Source organism: Oncorhynchus clarkii, chromosome 24 (genome assembly GCF_045791955.1).
Source record: "Oncorhynchus clarkii lewisi isolate Uvic-CL-2024 chromosome 24, UVic_Ocla_1.0, whole genome shotgun sequence".
Lineage (NCBI taxonomy): Eukaryota > Metazoa > Chordata > Actinopteri > Salmoniformes > Salmonidae > Oncorhynchus > Oncorhynchus clarkii.
The window spans coordinates 778,980-797,950 of record NC_092170.1 but is presented as its reverse complement, the minus strand read 5'-3'; the positions used below and the strand labels follow the sequence as shown (position 1 = coordinate 797,950).

At 40.2% G+C, this 18,971-nt stretch overlaps 1 protein-coding gene across 1 annotated transcript in view; it reads right to left on the bottom strand.

Moving 5' to 3' along the window:
- The window catches only part of LOC139382213 (collagen, type IV, alpha 4), a 117,831-nt gene that overhangs the window by 77,654 nt on the left and 21,206 nt on the right, over positions 1-18,971 (bottom strand). The window contains exons 8-12 of the mRNA XM_071126093.1: positions 17,174-17,236; positions 13,061-13,096; positions 12,734-12,775; positions 8,497-8,577; positions 4,397-4,441 (exon numbers count right to left, since the gene is read on the bottom strand). Coding sequence (XP_070982194.1) covers positions 4,397-4,441; positions 8,497-8,577; positions 12,734-12,775; positions 13,061-13,096; positions 17,174-17,236 — 267 coding nt within the window. The remainder of the gene's footprint in view (positions 1-4,396; positions 4,442-8,496; positions 8,578-12,733; positions 12,776-13,060; positions 13,097-17,173; positions 17,237-18,971) is intronic.

Below are 18,971 nucleotides of genomic sequence, written 5' to 3'. Positions count from 1 at the left end.
TTTCAGGTTATATCAATATATGACTCATTTTACTGTGGATATCGATACTTTTGAACCTGTTTCCTCCAGCATTTTCACAAGGTCCTTTACCATTGTTCTGGGATTGATCGCATCAAAGGGCATTCATCTCTATGAGACAGAATGCGTCTTCTTCCTGAGTGGTATGACGGCTGCCTGTGTTTCTACTTGCGTACTATTGTTTGTACAGATGAACGTGGTACCTTCAGGCGTTTGTAACTTGCTCCCAAGGATGAACCAGACTTGTGGAGGTCTACAAGGTAGGCCTTGAAATACATCCACAGGTACACCTCCAACTGACTCAAATTATGTCAATTAGCCTATCAGAAGCTTCTAAAGCCATGACATAATTTCTGGAATTTTCCAAGCTGTTTAAAGGCACAGTAAACTTCTGACCCACTGAAATTGTGATACAGTGAATTATAAGTGAAATAATCTGTCTGTAAACAATTGTTGGAAAAATTACTTGTGTCATGCACAAAGTAGATGTCCTAACCGACTTGCCAAAACTATAGTTTGTTAAACAAGAAATTTATGGAGTGGTTGAAAAACGAGTTCTAATGACCCCAACCTAAGTGTATGTAAATTTCTGACTTCAACTGTATACATCTATAGAATTATTATTATAAAAAGAAAATCAAGAAAATGAACCATGTGTGTTCTCTTGTTTTGTACTGTTCTGTAGTTTTCAACCCAATGATGATGTCTGACAAACAAAGAAATTTGCGTACTGCAGGCCCAGGCATGTAATCAAAGCTGGCGAGATATTCAATGACATCATCAAGAGATATGCTGGACCCTATGTCAGAGAGCTGTTTTTGGGACCACATCGTGTCTATTGTCCTGCTAATAGACCTTGTGAAAAAGGGTTTGAAAACATGTTTTTAAAATGCCTCCATGGCCAACAGAGAAGTTCCTAACTTGTTCCCCCTTCCATTTATTCCCACTGTAATTTGTTATGGTTTGTATTGCAAATGAGGGCATAAACTGGGTCAAGATGCCAGCAGGGTAAGTAGACCTTTATGTAGTAAAATAAAGGTTAAATAAAAATAAATAAATAAAATACCTACAACACTTTTAACAGCACATTACTCAACACTAGTGAGACTCATGTCGCCTATGGTAGGCCTTAAGAATATTTAAAAAAATGTTTTTCATCTCTACATGTAGGTCTCCTGATTTAAACCCGATCGAACTTGTTGCAACTAAAATGTATTTGAAATAAACATCTGCATGTTTGCTTGGTATGGATTGTGACATCTCGTTCCTCGTCCTCTTCAACTCCACCAATGCCGCCTGAATCTCCGCCAATGACGTGACTTTCCATCAATAATTACACTTTGACGATTGGAGGATTCTAAATTAATATCTAAGGGGCATTTTTCGTTAGGGCAAATCTGGTCTGTGAGATTATCTAAGGGGCTTTTATATCATTATAATGCAGGGTTAATAATAATAGTCATCGCTTTGTAATTAAGGATGCATTATTAAAAGAAAATGACATGCGCAAGGGACGGTGGTATTTATTTTTTATTTATCACAATTTTCTTTAACCAATTTTGGTCTTTAATGCAGGGCCAAGAGACAAGTTCCTTCCCTTTCTATGGCTTGTTTAAAACATAATGATATTTTGGAGATGATTTAGTTTCAAATAACCGAAAGTGAGCGATTGTAATCTGAATAAAGAGAAAAAGGCCATTCTTGAATATTGTGTGAGACATTCTTACTAATTTGCAAATAAAGCCAGTTTATTATTTAGAATGATTTATTTCTGTTTTTAGAGGGAGAGAAACCAAAAGCTCACAGTGCCTATTTTTCAAAATTTGTCAGTGAAATTCCCCTATGGTATTACCCAAGTTCTTTCTTTAACTCCAGGAACACAGCTTTTTGTTGTTGTTGCCTTATGCAGGACTATAGTGCCAGAGGAGAGACTCTCAGACTGAAAACGCCTTCATTAATTGCCACAGTTTAGACTTCTGTTTTCTCAGTTTTCTAACTCACCCTTGTGATAGTGTGGTGCAATGACAGAATGCCACCATCTACCACAAACGGTCGCTGCATAAGCTCGTAACTTTTAAAGGAAGAACCACTATGTTCACTATTGAATGTTTACTTTTCGTAATTCACAAATATAAATGAGCGCAGCGAGTAGATTCAGTGGGTACAGATGTAAATTCAACATCTATTCCACGTTGGTTCAATGTAATTTCATTGCAACGACGTGGACACAACGTTGATTCAACCAGTGTGTGCCCAGTGGGGATTGATGGGTGCTTCTTTTTACTCAGGACAGCTCGCGTGTGCTGTGTGAAAGTAGCTATCAACTTCTGTACTGCTTGAGTGCTCAAGAAACTTACTCGTGGGAGCATAGTATGAATGAACGGCCAATCATATTGCTCAAATACAAAGACCACAACTTTTCTGCGTATAGTCTTTAATGGTTTCAGTTGTAGACAGAGAAGGTAAAAGTTGAACTGGAACGCAAAAATGTGCTGCGACGTTACTGACTCGGTCGGTCCTGCTGCTTTGATAGTGGAGTGACGGGTCCACACCAGATTGAAAAGTACTGGAGGGAAATGCTGTCTCGCCACACGTTTTACGGCAGCTCTGCCATATATGGCTCTTCGGTTTGTTGCCATAGGGGAACCCTTTATGGTGCTAGGTAGAACCCTTTGCAGAGGGTTCTACCTATAACCCTCTACGTACTTAGGGTTATTCATAGAACTACCTAGAACCCTCTATGAAGAACCCTCTTTGAACCATCCATGAACAGTTCTAGTAAGAACCTTTCAATCTTTGAAGGTTTCTTTCCAGAACCCTTTAAAATTAAACTCTTTAAAATTAAACTATTTATGACAAAACATTACATATATCATAAGGCCTTTCTTTGACGGCCTAGTTATACCATAACACAGTGGTTTTTCCTAGTCACCATGCTTCTACACCTGCATTGCTTGCTGTTTTGGGTTTTAGGCTGGGTTTCTGTACAGCACTTTGTGACATCAGCTGATGTAAGAAGGGCTTTATAAATACATTTTATTGATTGGTTTTAGAAAACACCTGGTTTACAGGTCATATCAGGCCTTCAAGTCACATTATGCTGGCACGCAAAGTGAACCATGCAAACTGGAACAACTATCTAAGTAACCACTTACAGATTCTCTAACAACTAGAAACATGTATGTTATTTATCTCTGTGTAGCATCAAATCAATCAGTCAATGTACATGCTAAAAACACAGATATTGAAACAAACAATCCAAAATATATTCTTCCTATAGAGTATTCTGGGAAATATGATCATGATGAGCATGGTTTTGAGTGTTTTACTCTACAGAGAGTCAAAATGACACAATCACACTCACCTCTGGTTCACCAGCACAGGGGGTTCTTTTTACACCACTGAGTGTTAATTTAGCTTTTTGTTACACTGAAATATTACACTGAAATATCTACACTGGTAACACTGGACGATTTGCTGGGTACAAATATTCTCATATACTGTAGGTACAGTTGAAACATTGTCTCACCTATCTTTTTAAACTCTAGAGCAGGGGTTCCCAAACTTTTCCACTCATGCCCCCCTTCCAGCACAGGGGAACCATTCCATGCCTCCCGTCTATTTCTATGGGCACAAGCACTGTTCATGACACAAACTGTTCACACCCCTCTTGTTGGTGGAGATAAAATGTTGCAGGTTTAAAGCTTATTTTCTTGCAATTCCATACATTTTGCCATGCCTAATGTGTATTCATGCAATATTTGAGTGACTTAAACAATAAAATAAAATCTATGGGCAAAATAACATTAGCTGAAATTATCTAGTTGATCTGGACATTTCTGACATGTTATAAATAGCTCTCTAAGATATGCAATGACTGACATTACAAGAGAGAAAACTGATGATGCACTACCCAATTTCGAAATGGCACCTTGTGCATTCTACCATTATAATTTTCAAGAGTAAATTGAAAGCCGGACTGAGTTCCTTTAAATTGTATTTTTGCATCATCAGTTTGGGAACCACTACTCTAGAGAGTTAACGTTTAAACACTGAGGTAATCACTAATGCTCAAGGCACTTTTTAAAAGAAAGATTAAAAAAGCTTTCCAAAGAATCATTCCTGCCTTCCAAAGAATCATCAAAGAACCCTTTCTTCCAAAAAGAGTTCTTCAGATGAAAATGGTTCTTGGTCAAACCATCCCTCTGCAAAGAACCCTTTTGGAACCCATTTTTCTAAGAGTGTAGACTACTAAGACTTTAGGGGAAAGAAGAGCAGCCCCAGTGAATCCACAGACACACCTACACTCATAAGCACATACGTACGAATGCACAAAGTAATGATGATAAACAACATTCAGCTGGCTCTGTGTACTCACATCACTTCCCCTGGGTCCACACTCTCCCTTCACACCACTCCTCCCCTGCAATAAAACACAGGCAATCAATAAGAATCAGGAAAGAATATATAAAATAGATACTTTGATGTATATTTTTTAGAACAGAAATTGGTATTCTGGCTTTCCCAAAAACCCATACAAACATTGAGAGGCACTGGGTCAGCCACGGTGTAGTCCCCCTGGATGGAGCTAATAATGGGGGGTTAAGTTCCTTTGTCAAGTGCACAAAGGCAGGAGATTGTACCTGGGATCACAGACCAACAGCCTTCCAACTGCCATGAGTTCCAAATAAAATAAAATCACATTTTATTGGTCACATATACATAGTTAGCAGATGTTAATGCGAGTGTAGTGAAATGCTTGTGCTTCTAATTCCGACCATGCAGTAATAACTAACAAGTAATCTAACAATTTCACAACAACTACCTTATACACACAAGTGTAAAGGAATGAATAAGAATATGTACATATGAAGATATGGATGAGCGATGGCCGAACGGCATTGGCAAGATGCGGTAGATAGTAGGAGGGGAAAAAGAGGTGTTCTCTTGTTCATCAGCTCAGTGTTCAGGCTCTTTGTTCGGCCTGCAAATGATGCCAAAGTACTCTAATCAACTGAGCTAACTGTCAAGTTGAATCATCGCTATTATTAAGAGTCCTATCAAGTAAAGAAAAAATGTATTACACAGTTTAGCAGATGGTATGGCGGGTGCAGAAAAATGCGTATGTTCCTATCAATCAATGCAGTAAATGTCCAACAAGCACACAATAATGAAACATTTTTAAATGTTAAAAATGTTGTACAGCAGTAGATATGTAAATAGTAAGTAATCATTATTAAAGTGACCAGTGTTCAATGACTATGTACGTAAGGCAACCGTCCCTGAGTAGCTTGCTAGTGACAGTGACTAAGGGACAGAGTTGGGTCCCCAGGCCACCTGGCCGTGCTGCTGCTCCAGTTTCAACTGTTCTGCCTGTGATTATTATTATTTGACCATGCTGGTCATTTATGAACATTTGAACATCTTGGCCATGTTCTGTTATAATCTCCACCCGGCACAGCCAGAAGAGGACTGGCCAACCCTCATAGCCTGGTTCCTCTCTAGGTTTCTTCCTAGGTTTTGGCCTTTCTAGGGAGTTTTTCCTAGCCACCGTGCTTCTACACCTGCATTGCTTGCTGTTTGGGGTTTTAGGCTAGGTTTCTGTACAGCACTTTGAGATATCAGCTGATGTACGAAGGGCTATATAAATACATTTGATTTGATTTGATTTGGATTTGGTATAGAGTAATGTATATACATACGAGATGAGTAATGTCGGGTATGTAAACATTATATAAAGTGGCATTGTTTAAAGTGACTAGTGATACATTTATTACATCCAATTTAAATTATTAAAGTGGCTACAGATTTGAGTCAGTATGTTGGCAGCAGCCACTCAATGTTAGTGATGGCTGTTTAACAGTCTGATGGCCTTGAGATAGAAGCTGTTTTTCAGTCTCTCGGTCCCAACTTTGATGCACCTGTACTGACCTCGCCTTCTGGATGATAGCGGGGTGAACAGGCAGTGGCTCGGGTGGTTGTTGTCCTTGATGATCTTTATGGCCTTCCTGTGACATCGGGTGGTGTAGGTGTCCTGGAGGGCAGGTAGTTTGCCCCCGGTGATGCGTTGTGCGGACCTCACTACCCTCTGGAGAGCCTTACGGTTGTGGGCGGAGCAGTTGCCGTAACAGGCTGTGATACAGCCCGACAGGATGCTCTCGATTGTGCATCTGTAAAAGTTTGTGAGTGTTTTTGCTCTTCCTGAGGTTGAAGAGGTGCTGTTGCGCCTTCTTCACCACGATGTCAGTGTGGGTGGACCATTTCAGTTTGTCCGTGATGTGTACGCCGAGGAACTTAAAACTTTCCACCTTCTCCACTACTGTCCTGTCAATGTGGATAGGGTGGTGCTCCCTCTGCTGTCTCCTGAAGTCCACAATAATCTCCTTTGTTTTGTTGACGTTGAGTGTGAGGTTATTTTCCTGACAGCACACTCCTAGGGCCCTCACCTCCTCATTGTAGGCCGTCTCGTTGTTGTTGGTAATCAAGCCTACCACTTTAGTGTCGTCTGCAAACTTGATGATTGAGTTGGAGGCGTGCATGGCCACGCAGTCATGGGTGAACAGGGAGTACAGGAGAGGGCTGAGAACACACCCTTGTGGGTCCCCAGTGTTGAGGATCAGCGGGGTGGAGATGGTTTCCTACCCTCACCACCTGGGGGGCGGCCCGTCAGAAAGTCCAGGACCCAGTTGCACAGGGCAGGGTCGAGACCTAGGCTCTCGAGCTTAATGACGAGTTTGGAGGGTACTTTGGTGTTAAATGCTGAGCTGTAGTCGATTAACAGCATTCTTACATAGGTATTCCTCTTGTCTAGATGGGTTAGGGCAGTGTGCAGTGTGATTGCGTTTGCGTTGTTTGTGGACCTATTGGGGCGGTAAGCAAATTGGAGTGGGTCTAGGGTATCAGGTAGGGAGGAAGTGATATGATCCTTGACTAGTCTCTCAAAGCACTTCATGATGACGGAAGTGAGTGCTTCGGGGCGATAGTCATTTAGCTCAGTTACCTTAGCTTCCTTGGGAACAGGAACAATGGTACCCCTCTTGAAGCATGTGGGAACAGCAGACTGGGATAGGGATTGATTGAATATGTCCGTAAACACACCAGCCAGCTGGTCTGCGCATGCTCTGAGGACGCGGCTAGGGATGCCATCTGGGCCGGCAGCCTTGCGAGGGTTAACACTTTTAAATGTTTTACTCACGTTGGCTGCAGTGAAGGAGGTTTTGGTAGCGGGGCGTGTCGGTGTCACTGTATTGTCCTCAAAGTGAGCAAAGAAGTTGTTTAGTTTGTCTGGGAGCAAGACATCGGGGTCCGCGACGTGGCTGGTTTTCCTTTTGTAGTCCATGATTGACTGTAGACCCTACATACCTCTCATGTCTGAGCCATTGAATTGCGACTCAACTTTGTCTCTATACTGACGCTTAGCTTGTTTGATTGCCTTGCGGAGGGAATAGTTACACTGTTTGTATTCGGTCATGTTTCCGGTCACCTTGCCCTGATATAAAGCAGCATAGTTAAAGCAGCATTAATACATGGTTTCTTGTTGGGGAATTGTACCGTGGGTACAATGGCGACAATTGTGGGTGGGTACAACGAATCAGCGTATACATCAATGTTGTTGTTCCATGCAATCCGGAACATATCCTAGTCCACGTGATCGAAGCAATCTTGAAGCGTGGAATCGGATTGGTCGGACCAGCATTGAACAAACCTGAGCACGGGCGTTCCCTGTTTTAGTTTCAGTCTATAGGCTGGGAGCAACAAAATGGAGTCGTGGTCAGATTTGCCGAAAGGAGGGCGAGGGAGGGCTTTGTATGCATCACGGAAGTTAGAGTAACAATGATCCAGAATTTTTCTAGCCCGGGTCGAGTATTCGATGTGCTGATAATATTTAGGGAGCCTTGTTTTCAGATTAGCCTTGTTAAAATCCCCACCTACAATAAATGCACCCTCAGGGTATGTGGTTTCCAGTTTACAATGAACAATGAAGTTCTTTCAGGGCCGTCGAGGTGTCTGCTTGGGGGGGGATGTACACGACGATTATAATCCCAGAGAATTCTCTTGGTAGATAATGTAGTCGGCATTTGATTGTAAGGAATTCTAGGTCAGGTGAACAAAATGACTTGAGTTCCTGTATGTTGTTATGATCTCACTTGTTAATCATAAGGCATACTTCTTACCATAGAGATGTTTGTTTCTGTCGGCGCGACACGTGAAGAAATGTGGCTGTACCGACTCTGATAACGTATCCCGAGTGAGCCATGTTTCCATGAAACAGAGAATGTTACAATCTCTAATGTCTCTCTGGAAGGCAACCCTTGCTCGGATTTCGTCTACCTTGTTGTTAAGAGACTGGACATTGGCTAGTAGTATACTTGGGAGCGAGTAACTTTCGAGCTGCTAGTAAGCCTCTCTAACCTCTAGAGTACCTGCCACCCCACAGACAACCAATGATAATCATGTTATAGAAGACATCCTGATCACCTTGCTTCCTTTGATGTAGAAATCTTCTGGGGGGTCCACAAACTCAAAGGGTCCTGGGGGCCCTTGGGTACCCTGGTCTCCCTATGACACATACACAGTTGAGGTTGTCAGCACATTCTTTACACACAAACTGTATCTATATATACAGTACCAGTCAAAAGATTGGATACACCTACTCATTCAAGGGTTTTTCTTTATTTCTACATTGTAGAATAATAGTGAAGACATCAAAACTATGAAATAACACATATGGAATCATGTAATAACCAAATCAAATCAAATGATATTGTACATTTGAGATTCTTCAAAGTACAGTGCCTTGCGAAAGTATTCGGCCCCCTTGAACTTTGCGACCTTTTGCCACATTTCAGGCTTCAAACATAAAGATATAAAACTGTATTTTTTTGTGAAGAATCAACAACAAGTGGGACACAATCATGAAGTGGAACGACATTTATTGGATATTTCAAACTTTTTTAACAAATCAAAAACTGAAAAATTGGGCGTGCAAAATTATTCAGCCCCTTTACTTTCAGTGCAGCAAACTCTCTCCAGAAGTTCAGTGAGGATCTCTGAATGATCCAATGTTGACCTAAATGACTAATGATGATAAATACAATCCACCTGTGTGTAATCAAGTCTCCGTATAAATGCACCTGCACTGTGATAGTCTCAGAGGTCCGTTAAAAGCGCAGAGAGCATCATGAAGAACAAGGAACACACCAGGCAGGTCCGAGATACTGTTGTGAAGAAGTTTAAAGCCGGATTTGGATACAAAAAGATTTCCCAAGCTTTAAACATCCCAAGGAGCACTGTGCAAGCGATAATATTGAAATGGAAGGAGTATCAGACCACTGCAAATCTACCAAGACCTGGCCGTCCCTCTAAACTTTCAGCTCATACAAGGAGAAGACTGATCAGAGATGCAGCCAAGAGGCCCATGATCACTCTGGATGAACTGCAGAGATCTACAGCTGAGGTGGGAGACTCTGTCCATAGGACAACAATCAGTCATATATTGCACAAAGCTGGCCTTTATGGAAGAGTGGCAAGAAGAAAGCCATTTCTTAAAGATATCCATAAAAAGTGTTGTTTGAAGTTTGCCACAAGCCACCTGGGAGACACACCAAACATGTGGAAGAAGGTGCTCTGGTCAGATGAAACCAAAATTGAACTTTTTGGCAACAATGCAAAACGTTATGTTTGGCGTAAAAGCAACACCCCGAACACACCATCCCCACTGTCAAACATGGTGGTGGCAGCATCATGGTTTGGGCCTGCTTTTCTTCAGCAGGGACAGGGAAGATGGTTAAAATTGATGGGAAGATGGATGGAGCCAAATACAGGACCATTCTGGAAGAAAACCTGATGGAGTCTGCAAAAGACCTGAGACTGGGACGGAGATTTGTCTTCCAACAAGACAATGATCCAAAACATAAAGCAAAATCTACAATGGAATGGTTCAAAAATAAACATATGGCCAAGTCAAAGTCAAGACCTGAATCCAATCGAGAATCTGTGGAAAGAACTGAAAACTGCTGTTCACAAATGCTCTCCATCCAACCTCACTGAGCTCGAGCTGTTTTGCAAGGAGGAATGGGAAAAAATGTCAGTCTCTCGATGTGCAAAACTGATAGAGACATACCCCAAGCGACTTATAGCTGTAATCGCAGCAAAAGGTGGCGCTACAAAGTATTAACTTAAGGGGGCTGAATAATTTTGCACGCCCAATTTTTCAGTTTTTGATTTGTTAAAAAAGTTTGAAATATCCAATAAATGTCGTTCCACTTCATGATTGTGTCCCACTTGTTGTTGATTCTTCACAAAAAAATACAGTTTTATATCTTTATGTTTGAAGCCTGAAATGTGGCAAAAGGTCGCAAAGTTCAAGGGGGCCGAATACTTTCGCAAGGCACTGTAGCTACCCTTTTCCTTGATGACAGCTATACACACGCTTGGCATTCTCTCAACCAGCTTCATGAGGTAGTCACCTGGAATGCATTTCAATTAACAGGTGTGCCTTTTTAAAAGTTAATTTATGGAATTTATTTCCTTCTTAATGTGTTCGAGCCAATCAGTTGTGTTGTGAGGTGTACAGGTGGTATACAGAAGATAGCCCTATTTGGTAAAAGACTAAGTCCATATAATGGCAATATCAGCTCACATAAGCAAAGAGAAACTAAAGCCATCATTACTTTAAGACATGCATGTCAGTCAATCACAAAAATTTCAAGAACATAGAAAGTTTCTTCAAGTGCAGTCGCAAAAACCATCAAGCGCTATGACTAAACTGTCTTTCATGAGGACCGCAACAGGAAAGGAAGACCCAGAGTTACCCATAAGTTAATTAGAGTTAACTGCACCTCAGATTGCAGTTCAAATAAAGTAACAAACACATCTCAACATCAACTGTTCAGAGGAGACTGTGTGAATCAGGCCTTCATGGTCAAATTGCTGCAAAGAAACCACTACTAAAGGACACCAATAATAAGAAGAGACTTGCTTGGGCCAAGAAACAGAAGCAATGGACATTAAGACAGGTGGAAATCTGTCCTTTGGTCTGATGACATTTTTGGTTCCAAACGCTTTGTCTTTGTGAGACACAGTGTAGGTGAACGGATTATCGTGGCACGTGTGGTTCTCACCGTGAAGCATGGAGGAGGAGGTGTGATGGTGCTTTGCTGGTGACATTGTCTGTGATTTATTTATCATTCAAGGCACACTTAACCAGAATGGCTACCACAGCGTTCTGCAGCGATACGCATCCCATCTGGTTTGTGCTTACTCAGAAAAATTAAGAAAAACCCTGGAATGTAGGTGTGTCCAAACTTCTGACTGGTACTATATATATATATATATATATTAAAATACAAAAAAACTGTCATGGGTAGCACAAATAAAACATTACAAAATCAACCAGAAAAACAGTTACATTTCTCCACAAATCAGTCCCCAATCAATGCTTTAAATTACCCAAACAGCACCAGAACATCAAGATGAAATGTATTTTGAATTTTGTTCCAGCAATACGGTGCATTAAAACTAAAAGCAGATTCACCAAGCTCGGTGGAGACCCTAGAAACCTCAAAAGTAAACCAATCCTGTGAACGGGTTAGGCAAGGTGTCTATACTTCAACAGCAAAGGTAGATTAGTCAGAAGTTTATGAAGTAGGGCCTTGTCAACAAAAAGGGAGTAATGTAGAGATCTACAGGTCTTTAGCGATAATCAAGAACAGATCAAATTATTGACTGTATAATCTACTTCCTAATGCTTAGAGAAAAGCACTATCTGTTTTTATAGAAAAAGGACACTTTAAATATTATCTTCTTAACCAGCTCATCTTTATGTTTTTTTAAACGTATTATCCATATCAATCCTAATGCTTAAGTATTTATATGCGGGAACATGTTCGATTGGAGAACCATCTAATGAGTGAACATTCTTACAAGAGTTTAAAGGGGTTAGGTTAAATGTGGAAGACACATTTCAGTTGAAGGCATTCAGTTGTACAACTGACTACGTATCCCCCTTTCCCTTTCCCTAAAAACATGTATTTTGTTTTGCCCATATTAAGCACAAGTTTTAAATCAACAAGGGATTCCTGCACAGCTATAAAAATCTGACTTTAGTTTTTACGCAGCCACATGAACAGTCGGGGTAATAGCATACAATAATCTACATAAAGATGAAGTTTACAATATTTTACAGTTTGACCAATGTGTTTATATAAATAGTGACGAGAACAGGTCCCAAAATCAACCCCTGTAGTACACCTTATGTACCTCAAGAAATGTAGACTTAACCCCATCAATCACTATGGCCTGAGTTCTGTCACTAAGATAATCATTAAACCATTAACAGGCGTCAGAGCTCAGGCCTATTGACGACAACTTATTCAATTAAATAGCACGAGCAACAGCATCAAAAACTTTTGACAGGTTTACAAACAAAGCAGCACATTTCATTTTAGTGACTAAAGCATTGACAAGATCATTAATAACTAAAGTGGTTGCTGTAATAGTGCTATGCCCAGGCCTAAACCATAATTGGTTAACATTAAAAATACATTTGCAAAAGTTGTACATTTCAAGAATCTTAGCTAGACAAGAAAGCCTTGAAATGGGGCGATAAGTATTAAGATCACTACTATCCTTGCCCTTATGGATTGGAAGCACAAGAGCAGATTTCCATTCTTGTCCTGCAGGGGTGTTATGGACACACTTGTGGGTTACTCACTTCATCTCCTTTCTGTCCTGGCAATGATCTTCCTTTCTCTCCCTGGTAAAATGACAGGGTGAGAGGGAGAGGTAGAGGGAGATAGAGAATTAATGAAAGAGAGAGAGAGTGAGTGTGACAGATAAATACAACTAAAGCTAGCCTATGGAGAAGTCCGTGTACTAGTGTTTCATATGAAACATATTTAGAATGCTTTCAACATAGGGGAGGTTACTGAATATGCAATTGTGGCATGAAATAATATTAGATTATCCCTTTTCATAGTCTGTAGAGTAAAATGTGTGAAAGTGTAATCGAGCAGGTAGTTAGGTAAAGGTAGGAACATACAGGCGGACCTCTCAGGCCAGGTGAACCAGTTAAACCCTGCGGAAAAACACACAGACATCCTTATGAATAAACATGGTTTTAAACAAATTCAAGGTGATTGTTTGGATGACACTAGAACACACAATACACAAAGAAACAAACTGCAGGCTACATACGATATGTACCACAAATACAGTATACATTGAACACACACATTCAAGTGAGAAAACACAATGGGTCCCAAATGGCACCCTATTCCTTATATAGTGCACTACAGTGTTTACACAGCCACACTCAGAACCCAAATCTGATTTTCCATCTATATCCAATGTTTTTTCTGACTGTCCACACTCTGTTTTACATTTGACCCATATCAGATTTGCACATTCAGTTGTAGCACACAGGTGCAATGTTCATTTCCTGTCACTGTCACTGTCCTGTCACATTTTGGGGTGGTTGTTATTATAACAGAGGGTCATGTGCAAAAAAACTTCAGAGCACATCTTTTTTTATCTGAGCGTCCAGACAGAAGTTTCATATGGAGGATAGGGTTTGTACCAGGATTCAGATTCACCTATGCAGGAGTGAATATATCAGATTCCATTTGTGTTTTTTGTTGTTGACACATTATGGAAAAGATCATATTGGTATAAGATATGCAAATAATTGAACAATTATCTGAATTAGGCTGCCTGTGTAAACGCAGCCTTAAGCGTCAATGTCAGATGATTTTGCCACTCCTATTTTCCATATTTTCATTCTAAGCCTGCAAGAAAGTGTGTGCCCTCAGGCCTGGAGGAAAGCAAAAGTAATTTTGTTACCCAATAATAGTAAAGCCCCCTTTGCTGGCTCAAATAGCCGACAAATCAGGCTGTTACCAACCTTTAGTAAACTTTAGGAAAAACATGTGTTTGACCAGATAAAATGCTATTTTACAGCAAACAAATTGACAACAGATTTCCAGCACACTTAGGGAAGGGCTTTCAACATGCAGAGCACTTACACAAATGACTGATGATGCTGCATTTGACATTATCAATCATAGTCTGCTACTGGAAAAACATGTGATATGGCTTTACACCCCCTGCTATATTGTGGATAAAAAGTTACGTCACAATGTGAAAAAAAACTGTCTGCATGTTCTTCACAAAGAGGGCAACTGATGCTACTGAGCCAGATGTTTATTTGTCAGAGGAGAGGCTCCAGGTGGTATCTGATTTTAAGTACCTTGGCATCAAACTTGATTCCAACCTCTCTTTTAAAAAGAAGGGGAAAAAGGTAATTCAAATAACCAAATTCAACCTATCTTATTTCCGATTAATACAAAATTGTTTGACTACAGAGGTAGCAAATCTGTACTTGAAATCTATGATACTCCCCCACTTAACATACTGCTTTACTAGTTGGGCCCAAGCTTGCTGTACAACATTAAAACCCATTCAGACGGTCTACAAACAGGCTCTCAAAGTGCTTGATAGGAAGTCCAATAGCCATCATCACTGTTACATCCTCAGAAAGCATGAGCTCCTGAGTTGGAATAATCTTGTGCAATACACCGATGCATGTCTTGTATTCAAGATCCTAGGCTCCCCCTCCACTCAGTACTTTTGTTAAACAGAAAACCCAAACATATGGCAGCAGATCCACAGGTCTGCCATGAGAGGTGACTATAGTTCCCTTAAGGAAAAGCATCTTTTGTCAATCTGCTTTCTCTGTGAGAGCTTCCCATGTTTGGAATACACTGACACCAGACACACATAACTGTACCACCTATCACACTTTCACAAAAAACATGAAGGCATGGCTAAAGGCCAATCAGATTTGTGAACATAATCCCTAGTTGTGTTTTGTCACTTTCCATGTTGTCTGCAGCTTGTGAGGTGTGGAAACACTGTTGCTTTTATGTATTTTGTCTTGTGTTTTTTTTGTGCTATGTGGCTCTGTCTGCATGTTACATCTTGCTTGTCCTATGTTGCTCTGCGTGTGCTAACTGCTCAATGATTGTCTGTATTGTTATTTTAATTGTTTTTAATAACCTGCCCAGGGACTGTGGTTGAAAATTAGCTGGCTGGCTAAAACTGGCACTATTACTGAAACGTTGATTAATGTGCACTGTCCCTGTAAAAATACAAATAAACTCAACTCAACTCTAACAGAACACAGAGAGTGTTCTTTAATGGAAGCCTCTCCAACGTAATCCAGGTGGAATCGGGCATTCCCCAGGGCAGCTATCTGGGCCTCTTACTTTTTTCAATCTTTACTAATGAGCAGCCAAGGGCTTTTTAGGTAAAGTCAGTGTGTCTATGTATGTGGATGACTCAACACTATCAGCTACTACAGCGAGTGAAATCACTGCAACAGCAGTCAGTTTCAGAATGGGTGGCAAGAAACAAGTTAGTCCTAAATATTCCAAAATCTAAAAGCATTGTATTTGGGACAAATCATACACAAAACCCTAAACCTCAACTATAAGAAGTGTTGATATGCTGAATGCACTGAGCTGTCTGTTTAAACTACTAGCACAGCTCAGACACCCATGCATACCCCACAAGGTCTCTTCACAATTTCCAAGTAAGTACAGAGTATGGGAGGAGCACAGTACTACATAGAGCCATGGCTACATTGAAGTCTATTCCACATCAGGTAACTGATGCAAGCAGTAGAATCAAATAAAAAAATACAAATAAAAAAACACTTTAAGAAACAGTGGGCACTGTGAAGAGATACACACAGGCACAGACACACATACACATGACAAGACACGCACCCTACACACACGTACACATGGATTTTGTATTGTAGATATGTGATAGTAGAGTAATGGCCTGAGGGAACACACTTAAAGTGTTATGAAATATAATGCCATGTAATATTTAAATTAGTATATAATTGCCTTAAAGTAGCTGGACCCCAGGAAGAGTAGCTGCTACCTTGGCAGCAGCTAATGGGGATCCTTAATAAATACAAATACAAAACTAAATCCTGTAATGAATAATGTGGAAATTCAGCAAGTTGAGGTGACTAAACTGTTTGGAGTAACCCTAGATTGTAAACTGTCGTGGTCAAAACATGTTGATGCAACAGTAGCTAAGATGGGGAGAAGTCTGTTCATAATAAAGATCTGATCTGCCTTCTTAACAACACTATCAACAAGGTAGGTCCTAGAGCCCCTTGTTTTGTCACTCCTGCTCTACTGTCTGGTCGTGTGGTCTCATGCCACAAAGAGGGAACAAATTATAATTGGCTCAGAACAGAGCAGCACGGCTGGCTGCCATGCTGGCAGTATGTACACAGAGAACGAACATTAATAACATGCATGTCAATCTCTCATGGTTCAAAGTGGAGGAGAGATTGACTTCATCACTACTTGTTTTTGTAAGAAGTATTGACATGTTGAATGTACTGGGCTGTCTGTTTAAACTACTAGCACACAGCTCGGACACCCATGCATACCTCATAAGACATGCCACCAGAGGTCTCTTCACAATCCCCAAGTCTTGAACAGACTATGGGATGCGCACAGTATAACATAGAGCCATGGATACATGGAACTCTATTCTACATCAGGTAACTGATGCAAGCAGTAGAACCAGATTTAAAAAACGGATAAAAATACACCTTATGGAACAACAGGGACTGTGAAGAGACACAAACACAGGTACAGACACACGCATACGCATACACATGCTAACACACACACACTCTACACACACGTGCACATGCATTTTGTATTGTAGATATGAGGTATTAGAGTAGTGGCCTTAGGGCACACACTTAATGTGTTGTCAAACGTAATGTAACATTTTAAAATGTACATAAACAGAGTTGGGTAGGTTCCTTTCTAAATATAATCCATTAGAAATAGAAATAATACACAGACGCTGAGACGCGATTGTCCGGTGTCCCATTGTGACATAGCTGAAACCACCCTCCCGGAGGACGCACAGCCCAAATTCTCAACCAAAGAGGATCCGGTACGTGTCCGCTATTCATTTGAATATGTTGACAGTTGGAAAAATAGCTTGAGCTGCACTGAGAATTAGAAATGTATGAAAGGCCAATGGTCCAATATTCTAGAACACTGCTGTGCGTACGTATACACGTTTTGGACTATGATAGATGCTTTATACTCACATCTGATCCATCCAAACCAACTGGTCCAGTAGGTCCCCTAGGGCCGCTAATGCCTTGGAAGCCCTGTAAAACATGAACCCTGCGTCAAACCCTAAAAAACAACCTGGATACATCCACAACCCACAAAGCATCTGAATGAACACATGGGTAGGTTAAGATTCCATGCTTGAAGTGGAATGAAAAAGGTGGTGTTACTAATTTTCATTTTAGTAACAGCGTTCATACTTTAGTGCAAATATTCTATAAGAGGTGCAGGTACTCAAGCAGGAAGGCAAGGCAAACTCGTTTTCACGATTTCTGGTATATCATCAAATAAATCAATTACAGCGTGTTTTTGGACTCATTCAGAAGTTTTGACTTGACTTAGAAAAATACTCTTGGAAATACTCTTTAATATTGAAAGTACCATTTATATTCATAAACATAAGTTTAAATGATGCTGTTGCTGCTTCCTGTTCACAATAACTTTTGATTAAAAGCCCAATGTCAAAACACCATTTTGAAGTGTACAAATCAATGTTCAGAATATGCAGAAATAGATTGTACTATATTGAAAACTTTAACATAAAATGTACTACCTACATATACAGATGTAGGATCTTAATTTGATCACTCTTTTGCTGCTGAGACTTTTCCTGCAAAGAAGAAAACGCAAACTTGTTGTGTATTTGAATTTGAAAAAGGCTTCTAAAGTTTGTAATTTCAACTTTGAAATTTCAACTAAAAATTTAGCAACCCCTACATTAAAGTAAATGTATTATAATCCACATAATAAATCAAATTAGCTGTTGCTGCAGGATTATTTTCCTGCTTTAGAAAACTGGCATGTACATGTGCCACAATAGTAATCATATTATATCTGTAGAAGTGAGTGTAGAAGAGCCACCGGGGTCTGACAACTTGGATGGAAAATTACTGAGGATAATAGCGGACGATATTGTCACTACCATTTGCCATATCTTCAATTTAAGCCTACTAGAAAGTGTGTGCCCTCAGGCCTGGAGGGAAGCAAAAGTCTTTCCCCTACCTAAGAATAGTAAAGCCCCCTTTACTGGCTCAAATAGCCGACCAATCAGCCTGTTACCAACCCTTAGTAAACTTAGGAAAAAATTGTGTTTGACCAGCTACAATGGTATTTTACAGTTAACAAATTGACAACAGACTTTCTGCACGCTTAGGGAAGGACAATCAAGAAGCACAACGTTTACACAAATGACTGATGATTGGCTGAGAGAAATTAATGATAAAAAATATTGTTGGGCTGTTTTGTTAGACTATTTGACATTATCTATCATGGTCTGCTTCTTGAAAAACAAATGTGTTATGGCTTTACACCCCCAGTGCATTCGGAAAATATTCAGAGCCCATGACTTTTTCCACATTTTGTTGTGTTACACCCTTATTCTAAAATGGATTAAATAGTTTTTTCCCTTATCAATCTAGACAAAATAGCCCACATTGACAAAGCGAAAACCTTTTTTTTTTTTTTTTTTTGCTAATGTATTAAGAATAAAAGACAGAAATAACTTATTTACATTAGTATTCAGACCCTTTGCTATGAGACTCGAAATTGAGCTCAGGTGCATCCTGTTTCCATTGATCATCCTTGAGATGTTTCTTGATTGGAGTCCACCTGTAGTAAATGGACATGATTTGGAAAGGCCTGCCCACAGTTGACAGTGCATGTCAGAGCAAAAACCAAGCCATGAGGCCGAAGGAATTGTCTGTAGAGCTCCGGGATTGTGTCGAGGAACAGATACCAAAGGGTACAAAAAAAGGCAGCATTGAAAGTCCAAGA